At 40.9% G+C, this 13,135-nt stretch overlaps 1 protein-coding gene across 2 annotated transcripts in view; it reads left to right on the top strand.

The window, feature by feature from the left end:
- Nucleotides 1-7,207: 7,207 nt before the first annotated feature.
- celf5a (cugbp, Elav-like family member 5a) overlaps nt 7,208-13,135 on the top strand; it is a 454,097-nt gene continuing 448,169 nt past the window's right edge. For both annotated transcript variants that reach the window (XM_043721365.1, XM_043721364.1), the window contains exon 1: nt 7,208-7,534. In XM_043721365.1, coding sequence (XP_043577300.1) covers nt 7,261-7,534 — 274 coding nt within the window. In that variant the 5' untranslated portion in view covers nt 7,208-7,260. The remainder of the gene's footprint in view (nt 7,535-13,135) is intronic.

Genomic DNA, 13,135 nt, shown 5'->3' with positions numbered 1-13,135 from the left:
CCTAAAAAACCTCTAGAAACCATCTACAATTCAGAGAGCACTGCAGCCCTCCATGTTTATACTTCATTCTGCTTGGCATGCAGTCTGCTGCTTATGGATAAATCAAGGAAGTAACTGATACCTTCAAGACTATACCTTCAGGAGTCATAGTCATAGAGTCTTAGAGATGTATAGCATGGAAACAGACCTTTCAGTCAAACTTGTCCATGCTGACCAGATATCCCAACCCAATCTAGTCCCACCTGCCAGCACATCGGCAATAACCCTCCAAACTCTTCCTATTCATATACCCATCCAGATGCCTTTTAAATGTTGCAATTATACCAGCCTCCACCACTTCCTCTGACCGAGCCCATTCCACACACACACCACCCTCTGCATGAAAAAGTTGCCCCTTTGGTCTCTTTTATATCTTTCCCCTCTTACCCTAAACCTATACCCTCTAGTTCTAGATTCCCCCACCCCAGGGAAAATATTTTGTTTATTTACCCTATTCGTACCCCTCATGATTTTATAAACCTCTATAAGGTCACCCCTCAGCCTTCAATGCTCCAGGGAAAACGGCCCTAGCTTATTCAACCTCTCCCTGTAGCTCAACTCCTCCAACCCTGGCAACATCCTTGTAAATCCTTTCTGAACCCTTTCAAATTTCACAACATCCTTCAGATAGGAAGGAGACCAAAATTGCAAGCAATATTTCAAAAGTGGCCCAACCAACATCCTGTACAACCGCAACATGACCTTCCAACTCCCGTACTCAATATTCTGACCAATAAAGGAAAGCATACCAAATTCCTTCTTCACTATTCTATCTATCTGCGACTCTACTTTGATAGTGCTTGATAGTGCTGTGTGATAGTGCTGATCACTGACTGATATTCTCCAGCATCACCTACTTCCAGAGGCAGAGGAAATCCTTCCAGACACACAAAGTGGATTTAGGCCTTACACAGGAGCCTCCAACATGGTTGTCAGTGTGAGAAAAATCCAAGAAAAATGTGGAAAGCAGCAAAAGGAAGTCTTCATTGCATTCATCAAACAGATATAAAACATTTGGCAAGGTGAATCTGGGCTCTGTGGATTGTGCTCCAACGACTTGGATGACTAAGAAACTTAATCACAATCTGGTAGTTGCAACTGACTTGAGTGAGAAATCTGAAACAGCTGCCTTTGGCGTCTGAACTATGTGTAATAAACTTATACAATTTGCAATCTACCTGATAGCTACTACTCACCTCAGCAAAGATCAGCTGTTCTCTGAGGTCAGTATTAAATTCCACATAGATGGAAAATACTTTAACCTCACTCACGTCCAGAACTAAAATGATCGGCATAGACGTAATATCCTATAGTATGTGGATGATTGAGGAGTCATTACGCACACTGCTCTGGATTGGTAAGGTTCTCTCATCTTCTTCAGTTTTTCCCACAAGAAATTCAGTCTGTCTCAGAATTGTAACAAAACTCACACGTTAATCCACATCTGGTCAGCCAAATATTCCAGCTTTTAAATATGTTGAAGAAGAGCCTCTCAAATATACCAAGCACATCCCCTTCCTTGGCAATGACTTCTTTCAAAAGGACACAACTTACAAAGAGATCCAACACCAGATTATCTGCCTCACCTCTGCCTTCTACAAACTATGGCAATGGGTGTTTAACAAAACAAGGCCCCAACAAGTCAAAGACAAAACTCCTGGTGTATAGAGCAGGTGTAATTGCCATGCTCCTGTACTGCACTGAGACCTGGACTGTACATCAGGAACGCACAAGAGTGTTAGAGAAATCCCGTCAGTGACATCTCAACCACATTCACTGAATTCCAGTGAGGACCAATGAGCCCCTTTGTTGAAGCCAGGTCTATAACCATTCAGGCAAAATGCCTGTACAACTAAATACGATGCACTGGATACTGTCTGAATGGCCGAAAAGTGTCTCATCCACCAAGTCCCATTGTCTCAATTATGTAGTCAACCTCCCAGAGGCAGACAAAGAAATTGTTTTAAAGACATTCTGAAGCTCTCCTTAAAGCATGACAGCTTTGACATTAATGTCTTTACCCTTGGGTGGGGAGTTCAAAACTAGAGGATATATTTTTAAGGTGAGAGGAGAAACATTTTAAAAGGACATGAGGGGGAATATTTTTATGCAGGGAGTGGTTTGTGTGTGGAATGGACTTCCAGAGAAAGTGGTAGTTATAGTTACAGTTACACCATTTAACAGATATTTGGATAAGTTCATGAATAGGAAAGTTTTGGAGGGATATGGGCAAAGCACAGGCAGGTGGGATTAGTTTAGTTTAGAAACATAGTTGGCATGGATTGGTTGGATGGAAGGGTCTGTTTCCATGCTCTATGACTCTATGAATGGGAAGAATTTGCCACTATCCGTTCAAATTGGTGACAACTTACCCATAAAGCTGCATCATACTTTAAGCAAAAACTGCTTTCCAGATCCCATTAGCTCTTGACCCACATGCCCAAAGATCTGGCGGTTGAGAATTAGTTTGCTTGCTCACATAAGGACCCATGGCAGAAATTCTGACTCCAAATGGACAATATCCTCAAATCAAAGGACAGCCACAGATGATGACAATGCAGCAGCTGCATATCTCTGTACCTTATCTCTGTTTAATCAGGAAGGCCAGCAATGCTATTAAACAATGCCATTAGTAAACGCAGCTGCTATGTGTAGACTACAGAGAGAAAAAAAACAGCCACATCTCAAGAGGCTACCTGAATTTAACCCTTTAACTCTTAACCGTTTGCAAATTTCTGATTGATATGTGGGCTAGTCCCAGTCTTTGTCCCATGATGAAAGGACCTGAAAGAAATAAATTCTGAGTGATTCATATACAGAGCATGGACACATCAAAAAAGTGAAAAGAAAATCTGTTCTGACTTTCCAGTGTAATACTACACGAGTGCTGAACTGTTGGAAGTGCAGTCTTAAAGAAGCATTTGGAACTATTTTGAAGAATGACAGGGAGTCCTGGAGTACTGGCCAATACTTAGTGCTTAACCCAAACATCTCTGAAAATAAACAGATTATCTCAGAATTAGAGATTCACAGAATTGTTAGAGCACAGGAGGAGGCCACTTGGTCTGCACCAAATCTCCGACTGGTCAATATACTGGGTATCATTCCCCTACTATCTCCCTGTAACCCTGAACATTCCTCCTTTTCAGGTAACTGTATAATTCCCTCTTTCATTGTTTCAATGAATCTGTCTGCATTATACAGAGCATTTGAAATCTTAACCGCTCTCTGTCTGAAAATATTTTTTCTCATTTCTCATGCCACTTTTTGCTTATTTTGCCAATACTTTAAATTTCTGACCTCGTGCTCTTGATTGTTTCATGAGTAGGGACAGATTTTCCATATTAGCTATGTCCAGGCCCTGCGTGATTTTGAATACCTCTATCTGATCTTCTCTGCTCAAAGGAAAAAATCCTAATTTCTCCAATCCATCTTTATAAGTGAAAATCTTCCTTCCTGGAGCCATCTCCATGATCTTTGGGGGCGGCACGGTGGCTCCGTGGTTAGCACTGCTGCCTCACAGCACCAGGGTCCCAGGTTCAATTCCAGTCTCGGGTGACCATCTGTGTGTGGAGTTTGCACATTCTCCCCATGTCTGTGTGGGTTTCCTCCGGGTGCTCCAGTTTCCTCCCACAGTCCAAAGATGTGCAGGTCAAGTGAATTGGCCATGCTAAATTGCCCGTAGGTGCAGCATTCAGAGGGAAATGAGTCTGGGTGGGTTACTCTTCAGTGTGGACTGGTTGGGCCGAAGGGCCTGTTTCCACACTGTAGGGAGTCTAATCTTTTGTGTACTCTTTCCAATACCTTCACATCCTTCTTAAGTATGCTGCTTAGAACTAGATACAACATGCCTCTAAAGGCTAAACCAGTGGTTTCTACAAGTTCAACATAATCTCAGTAGGTGTGTCAGCATGTGTGGAGAGAAATCAGACTTAACGTTTCAGGTCCAGTGACCCTTCCTCAGAACTGAGTTTCAAGGAAGGGTCACTGCACCTGAAACTTTAGCTCTGATTTCTCTCCACAGATGCTGCCGAACATACTGAGCTTTTCCATCAATTTCTGTTTTTGTTTCTGATTTCCAGCATCTGCAGTTCTTTCAGGCTTTTATTCAACAAAACTTTCTTTTTCTTGTACTCTATATACTCATTAATAGATCTAAAATCTGCTGATTATCACATTGTTGCTTGTGTGATCTTGTAGTGCACAAATTGGATATCACACTTCAAAAGTGATTTTGTTAACTGTAAAGCACTTGGACATTGTGAAAGGTGCTATATGAATGCAGGTTTATCGCTCTTTCTATAATGGCACTATTTGATCAGAATAGGCTGAAAAATATAAAAACAAGTTGCACAAATAAAAGTCCATGCTGTGCCATAAACACAGTGGACATATGTTAATAAAGCAGTTTCATTGGCCAAATTTCCAGCACAGCTATACCATCGTGCAAAGATGTTAATTTCCTGAAGAAGACCACACAAAATTTGAGAGGACAGTGACGTAAATCTACTTCTGATAGGTGTCCAATCTGGATTAGCCTGTACGGCCTGCAATGATGCATGGAGTGGAATTGGAGGATTTAATGGTTCAATCGGTCAGATAGTCTCTCTTTATCCCTGGGGCGAGGGTTCAAATCTGGCCCAAAGTGATAAAAGTCTGCTGGCAGTACAGGTCTTATGCGCAGTCTCAAACCAGAGAATTGGGAGGGGGGCAGGTGAGGCGTGAGCCATTGGTATTAAATTGGTAATCTTTGACAGAGATTGCTGGTATTTTGGAATGGAACGGTCATACTTATGCAGGAAATACTTTTAAGAAGATAGCACAGAGGCACATTGTTGGAGCAGAGCGGAGGAAGCTTTAGTCGCTGCCCTGGGGATTACTTGCTGCTGATATTGGGCATCTGAAATGGAAAGTGTGCTGTTGCCAAGCAGTGTAACCACTCACCTCAGTCAGCGTAAAATAGCAGGAAGAAAACTGATATGGGAATGCAACATTTTATTTCACTTTCTTTCCCCCTGAAGTTCAGATGAAGAAAACTCACCCTAACCCTATCACAAAGAATGACTGATCAGCCATGTGTATTTTGATAACTGCAAGCTAAGTTCATTGAATCTCTACAGTGGAGGAGCAGACCATTTGCCCCATCGAGCCCATACCAACCTTCCGAAGAACATCCCATCCACACCAATCCCCTGCCCTTCGCATGACTAATCCACTTAGCCTGCACACCCCTGGACATTACAGGCAATTTAGCATGGACAATCCATCTAACTTGCACATCTTTGGATTGTGAGAGGAAACCAGAGCAACTGGAGGAAACCCATGCAGACACGGGGAGAATGCACAAACTCTACACAGACAGTTGCCCGATGCCGGAATCAAACCTGGGTCTTGACAGTGTGAGGCAGCAGTGCTAACCACTGAGCCACAATGCCTTCCCAACACCTTGTATTCTGCCCTCACTTCTTTGGTTTTCTGAGCAGTTCTCAGATGTGGATTGTCATTATCTTGATGCTTGGATAAGAACCAGTTTGTCTCTTTATTTATGCTCTCCCCTTGAGTTTAGGCTGAGTGTGTAGGGGGTGGAGAACCCTGAGAGTAAGCAGTTCATACAAACATAGCATTAGGACAGAAAGGAGTTACTTGACCCACTCAAAAGTGAACTTGAATAATAAACATTGACTGGTTGCTAAACTTGACTGGGAGATAAAGACAGAAAATGCTGGAGAGACACAGGCAGGTCTGGCAGCATCTGTGAGGAGAGAAACAGAGTTAATGATTCAGATTTGTATGTCAGAAGACATCATACCAGACTGGGAACATTAAGTCTGTTTTGCTCTCTCTCTGTAGATACTGTCAGACCTGCCTGAGTTTCTTTAGCCTTCCCTGTGTTTGCTTCAGGTTTCCATCATCTGCAATATTTTGTCTTAGTTTGGGAGATATGTGCGTGTGTCCTTTTCTGTGCTGACTGCAAAAGTGGCTTTTCTTTAGTTCAAAAATGTACTTTATTCCTAAAAATATCTTTATATACATACATCATCACTAAAGCAGTTCAGTTCTGTACAGTTGTATATGAAGAAACAAACATTGGAGTTTGACATTATCCAGCAAACAAACCGAAGCATTTCCTACCTGGATGAGATTATATTCCCATGCAGCTGACACATGGGAAGGGTCTGATAACTGAATGGCTCCCCATTTCACTTCAGCAGAAAGACCTTAGACGGTGGTCTTTCCCCACTGGGCCTGAGTGGCAGCTGTCCCAAGCTTTACTGTGCACCAATCCAACGTTCTATTCAGGACAGCTCATCCAAGTCACAAGTCAGTGACTGGGAAACGCTTTTAAATGGCATTTCAAAATGCGGATCCATGAAGCATTCAGCATCCTGTGGTGTCGGCAAGATCTCCAGTGAACCGGACATTACATGATCATACTCCACGGTCACTCAGGTGTACATTCAGGATGTAAACATGGGCAAGCTAATTTGAGTGATCCTTCCTGACTATCTGCTGTATCTTGAGCCTGAGTGTTATGTCAGTGCCCGTGGTGTGCCTGACAGCCTTTAATTTCTCAATAGTCACCCACTATTCTGTCACAGGTGACAACAACAGAAATTGCTGGAATAACTCAGCAGATCTGCCAGCATCTGTGGAGAGTAAACAAGATTAACGCTTCCAGTCCAGTGATCATTGATGACTGAAGAAGGGTCACTGGACTCGAAACGTTAACTCTGTTTCTGTCTCCACTGATGCTGCCAGACCTGCTGGGTTTCTCCAGCAATTTCTGCTCTTCTGTGTTACAGATTTCCAGCACCCTCTTCTTTGTTTTAAATTATGGTTATGTTCTGAATCCTGAAGGCTGTTAAGGTACCTAGCCAGAAATTATTCCTGCAATGTTCGGGCGGCTGGTTTTAATACAAATACATTCCCTTTACGATTTCTCACTCTATTACCTTGGAACTGTTTTCATGCAAACGTTTTGAACAGGAGATCAAAAAGAACAACAAAGGAAAAGCATTTCTGCCTTCCAAGGGTTAATTAGCAGCGATCTCTTTAAACCTTGCTTGCTGCTAAACTGAAAGGGGAATATACAAACAGCTTTTCCAGACAGCCAGTCCTCAAGGGGTGTCACCACTGAGCACACAGGCTGAAACAGGAAGTCTTTTTTTTCTCTCTACAGCTGAGTGGTGCCTCCTGTGTTCTTCATTCTGTTGGTTAGCGATGGCCAGACTGAGAGAGGCAGACGGAGCTCAGCAGCAGCAGCAGCAACAGCAGCAGCAGCAGCAGCGGCAGCCTTCCCAGTATCATCAACCCATGAACGAGGCTGATATTCAGCTCAACCACAGCCAGATGAAGGACCACGACGCCATTAAGCTGTTTATTGGCCAGATCCCACGGAACCTGGAGGAGAATGACCTGAAGCCCCTCTTTGAGGAATTTGGGAAGATATATGAGTTAACTGTGCTGAAGGACCGGTTCACAGGCATGCACAAAGGTTTGAATAACATCAGCACCACCTACAGAATAAGGCAACAAAGCAGTTAATGGGAAATCATAGATTCTGATACCAGTAGATTCAAAACAAGACCTTATTAATTGTGTTAATATTTCTAGTTATTTTAGCTTCTTTAATTGACTATTGATCAACCTGTTTTTCAGTTAAAAAAAGACGATGATCAAATTAACAGAGTTGAATTAATCAAAGCACTTAGGCATTTGATTAAAATTACATTTAAAATGTCGCCACTGAATGATTTTTGTTTCACACTGATTGGCAGAAAAGATTCTTTTATTTACTGTACAGTTACGTCTTTCATTTTATTGAAACTAATGCTCGGTGTTTTATTCAAGTTGAACCTGAAATCCAATCACTCTTTATTAATAAGGTTGTAAGTGGGAAAGAAATCATTTCATTTTAACTCCAGGATTCATTGCCCTAGTTATTGTAAATTCAGACGGGATAATGTGAAGTGCATTCAGGCTATTACAGTGGATGGCCGTTTCGTTAACAATGCCCAGTTTTGTTTTAAGGATTACAAGTTGCATTGTTGTCCTCAATCGCAGTTTAGTTTAAAGAGGCACCGTCTTTAGTGCTTCTCTCGGCGTGAGAACGGTCCTGATATATCCAGGTCTTTTACTCTGACGTCTCAAGTGATTAGGGTTTTTTTTTCTAGCAACGCCACGACAACATTTGGTGCAATTTACCCTCCAACGTTACCCATTTACCAAATACTTTCCCAAAAAGGGAGCGATCTTTTTCAAGGTTTCTAACAGATCAAGCAATGGATCGTTTGTTTTTCATTGTTCCCCACTTCCCACCTCTTAATGAAGCGCTGATGCTTGGGACTTGGGGACATTTCTTCATATCAACTTTTAATTGTAAAAGCTGACCATTTAACCAGTAGATCTTGTGTATCAAACAATGCTAAAAAGCCTGCCTTTCTCAAGGAACACGTTACAGATATCTAATTTTTATTTATGCACACATTCCCTCTCAGCGACCGAAGCTGAATTATTGCATGTTACATGAGAGGTTGTGCTGTAGTTAAGAAGATGAGCCTTGTATAAGATTGTTGACTACAAATGAGGTAAATGATGTGTGTTCTGTGAGAGGTTGTGGTACGGGAGTATTACAGCAAGGAGTGCGTTACAGGGCGGATGTATTAGCTGTTTCCTGTATTAATGACTGGTTATAAACAATACGTTACATACAAGGTTGTAGTTCATCAGAGGGCATTTGAACGGATTACCCAGTAAATGAAGGAATTGTTAGCAGAGAATCCTGGTGTGTTTTACTGTGGTTCTTTGAGACAGTGTTTGCAGTGGGATATGTTATAGATAAATATTTACAATGTGAACGGTGTAATTTTTAAATGAATTTTATGCTTAACTGCTTAAAAACTTTATTTACCAAATGGTACAATTGGTAGTAAGAGCTGTATGCATTGCAACAAACTGCCCGTCTCATTACTTTGCTTCATATACTATGTCAAGAGCTGCACTTGCTCGATGTCAAATTTTCTTTTCCTACATGTCACGCTTTATAATTAAGATGAAACCGGCTCTAAGATCGGAATTATATATTTCACATTTATATATAAAATTATTTTTGAGTCTTGTGCCTAAATCGGGTGACTTGTCATTCAAGAGTCAAGGATGATGAGCCACTAAATTTGATCATTCAAGCACCAGACAGAAAGAGGTACAGTATTTTTGTTGCCCCTTTTCTATTAGCAGGTGTGAGGCGAGGAATATATTGTTTTGCAACAGCATGTTTGCTTGCCCTTGTTCAACATGGTAGGGAATGTGCTTAGCATTTCAGCAATGCATGAGTCAACCTACCTCCCCTTTGGTTGACAAGGTCCTGCTGACTTCTCTTCATTATCCTGACACTTCAGAGAAGATTTTTTTTTGGTGCTCCCCTTTCATTCTTTGGACGTTTGAGTTTGATAATTTATCCTGTTTTGAATGTTTGAGTTTGATAATTTATCCTGTTTTGTTCATGGCAAGCTGACTCTTCTCTGTATTTCGCAAATACTTTGGCAAACTCTATTTGGATATGTGCACTGTAAGGTTTACCTTCTTGCCCTGTTCCCTCGTGCATTTAAAATTGACTTAACAACGGTTGTAAAGACTTCTTTTCTTCAGACTTGTTGCAATTAAAACTTTTCCAATGTTGAAAACACCTTTTATGTGCTGGAGTGAGCTGCTCATTTATCTTTTCAAACACAAGTCAGCATCACACGGTCTTTGATCTCGATTTACCTTTTCTTTCCTGTTCTTTTTGACCTTGGCAGTGTCCTGTGGTCTTGGTGCTTGTCCCTTCACCTAGGTGATGTCTATTTAAAGCAAAATCCAGAATTTGATCACTAGAAGTAATAGCAATTAAATGATGGGCTGCCTCATCTCTATAGTGGACTGATTTGCACATAGAGGGCATTCAATTTAAATTCTTTTTCCTTACTGCAACCTGCAGCTCTTTGTTAACTTTTAATTTGATTTCCATTTTCATATTGTTTTATTAAAATATTTAAAATGGTGATAATTGTTCTTGCATTGAGTATTTATTCAAGTGATGGGCATTAATTGGGAATTCACCTGTTTCCAAATAAAAATCGATTGAAACAGTTGGTTGGGTTTGGAGGTGATTGTTTATGATCTGTCATTAACTGAGCTATACCAGCAGGTTGGTCCTTGGCTCAGTGTCTTCTGATGCTTCAACCTGAGCTACCTTCTTGGCAGTTTTTGTTGTGACCTGTTGCCATTGCCTTCCACTCTGAGAAAGGCAGTTCCCAAGCCAGAAGGGGAATCGGACCTGCGCTATCAGAAGATGCTAGTCTTTTCGGCTTCAAGTCAATCTCTCATCACCTGTGATGTGCTGGTATTGGACTCTCATCACCGATCCGTCTGGAGCCGAACACATGTAACTGCAATAGTGAACCAACTTGTGTGTTGTGTACATCAGTGATTTTATGGTGCCCGATTCTTTTTGCTTTCCATATTATGAAGAGGAATATTCTATCAATCAGATTCCTTTTGATACTCAAATCTCACCTAGGTGTTCTTAACCTAACCTTAAATCCTTTAAGTCAACAAGAATGCGTGAAGTTGGATCTGCAAAACATTTATATGCACTTTTTCAGTTTAGTTAATTTTAGTTAATTGTTTCCCTTTAAATAAAAAGATTCTATTGACATTATTCATAAACCTAACGTTCTCTTTGTTAACTTGACTGTCTTCTCTCTTTAGCATTACAAGCTATTTGCCTGGGGAAATCATGTAAGCTTGACGTTTCCATGAGATTACCTCCAATTCTCTTCTTTACCTAAGCGAATAATCTCAATTTTCTAAACCTTTATTTTAGTTAAGCTCCTGATGATCTGAATCATACTGGTTGCTCACCCTCTCAGTTAACGCAGTGATTGAAATACACCATGGCAATTTGACAAACTTAACAATAATTAATTGCTAACTTCTCTTACACCATTCTTCATTTTCTTTTCAAGTCAAGTCAATATAGTAGAATATCAGACCAGGAATGAAAGAAACTACTGATGGTTCTCTGGCTCATTTTGAACTCTTGAAAAGACAAATTTTAATCATTTTTCCCCTTCCCAGTATTGTGGGTCCACCGACACCATGTTGACTGAGCAGTGGTTTAAGAATGCTACTCATTACCACTACTACCATCTTGAGGACTATTAAGGATCAACAGCAAATGTTGCTCTTGCCATTGATATCTACATTCCATGAAAGCTTTTTTTTTAAGGAAGCTGCCCTTTCTGTCTTTGGGAAGCTGAGACAGCTTCCAATACTCTTAATCCAATAAAATAGAAATGCCACTCTTGAAATGTGTTTGATTGTTCCTTCATGTGATATCAATTTGTAAAGCATACTTCCTGACTTTATAATACTAAAGGCGTGTCTTAACCAACTTTATGTTAGGAACAGACAGCACTATGCGTTGCAATGATCACATTTCTTGTTGTAAATCTTTTTTAGACTAAAATCTACAGAGTGCTACTCTATTGATTATTCACCTCTGATCCCATGTTGGATTTTAGTTTGGAGAAAGGGCCCATCTTTAATTTGGCACCATTAACTCCTCCTCATTTCTGAATCTGGATTATTATTTCTATATTTCCTGTTTTGTGAAATAGTTATTACTTGAGAATGCTGTACTCTTGACCACGGTCAGCTGGATTGAAAGCAAAAGGCAAATGTTGGTTCTGACCTTATTTCGAAAGCAGAGCTTTTCGGATGAGGTGTTTGTTGATTAATTAGGTAACACACCCAGTGGATGGAGAAATCCATTGTCACATCAAAGTGTTGTGAACCAAACTGCTGAGAAGTGTGTGCCTGCACTGATCTATTTCTCTGATGTTGAATGTGCAGTTCTCCCTCAGAGGAACACATCTCCTACCTAAATCCAGTGGGCTTGGCTGCAAGCTAGGAAAACCAAGCTTTAGAGACCTGCAAGTGTACTGTCTAGATGTCAATACTCCTATTGCTTGGCACTAACAGCATGCATAAGGCAATGTGCCACAAAATCTGAACAACAACAGCAAACGTGTGGCTTATTTCTACTATATACTTAAATGCCAACATCGGAGAAATGCTGAGAGTAACACTGATAATTGAAAACTTGTTAAACATGTCTGTTTTTGTTTTAACATGGAATATATCAAAACGGATCATACTTTTGAGCCAAAATGAGTTACTTTCACTCCTAATAAGTAGCACTTACTGAACCAAACTGGACTGAAGCAGATCAAGCTCAGTGTACAAAAGTCAGCTATGATTCAATGGTAGCATTTGCTGGTGTGAGTCAGAGTACCAACTGTGACACTGTCACCTCTGAGTCAGACGTTTGGGGATTTGAAGCCACAGATTTTAGCACAGAATCTAGGCGGATTAACTGCAATACTGAGGGAAATGCTGTACATTCAGAGTGAGCACCTTTCCTGTAGGATGTTCAACTGAGGCCTTGTCTGCTTACTCAGGTGATTCAAGCCACTATCTGCAGAACAATAACAGTGTATTGGCTATTCTTTATTTCTCAGTAAAAGACAGATTGCTACTTATAGAATCTTCCAAAATTTTGGCATTACAAATACCTTAAGTTAAAACTAAAAAAAAAATGATATAAACTGAAAGAATCTCAAATTTGTGCCTTTTTTTATTCATTTGTGGAATGTGGGTGTCAGTGGCTGGTTAGCATTTATTGCCCATCCCTAGCTGCTCTTGAGAAGGTGGTGGTGAGCTGTCTTCTTGAACTGCTGCAGTCCATTTGCTGTGAGTTGACCCACAATGCCCTTAGGGAGGGAATTCCAGAATTTTGACCCAGTGACAGTGGAGGAATGGTGATATATGTCCTAGTCAGAATGGTAAGTGGCTTAGAGGGGAACTCGAAGGTGGTGGTGTTCTGTGTTTCTGATGCCCATGTTCTTCCAGATGAAAGTGGTCATGGATTCGGAAGGTGGTCTATGAGGACCTTCAGTGAATTTCTGCAATGCATCTTGCAGATGGAAACTTCTTCAGCCAGAGAGTGGTGAATATGTAGAATTCATTGCCACAGAAAGCTGTGGAGACCAGG

The sequence above is a fragment of the Chiloscyllium plagiosum genome, chromosome 31 (genome assembly GCF_004010195.1).
Source record: "Chiloscyllium plagiosum isolate BGI_BamShark_2017 chromosome 31, ASM401019v2, whole genome shotgun sequence".
NCBI classification, from domain to species: domain Eukaryota; kingdom Metazoa; phylum Chordata; class Chondrichthyes; order Orectolobiformes; family Hemiscylliidae; genus Chiloscyllium; species Chiloscyllium plagiosum.
Note: the sequence above shows the minus strand (reverse complement) of the source record. Positions and strands in the feature narration are given on the sequence as shown.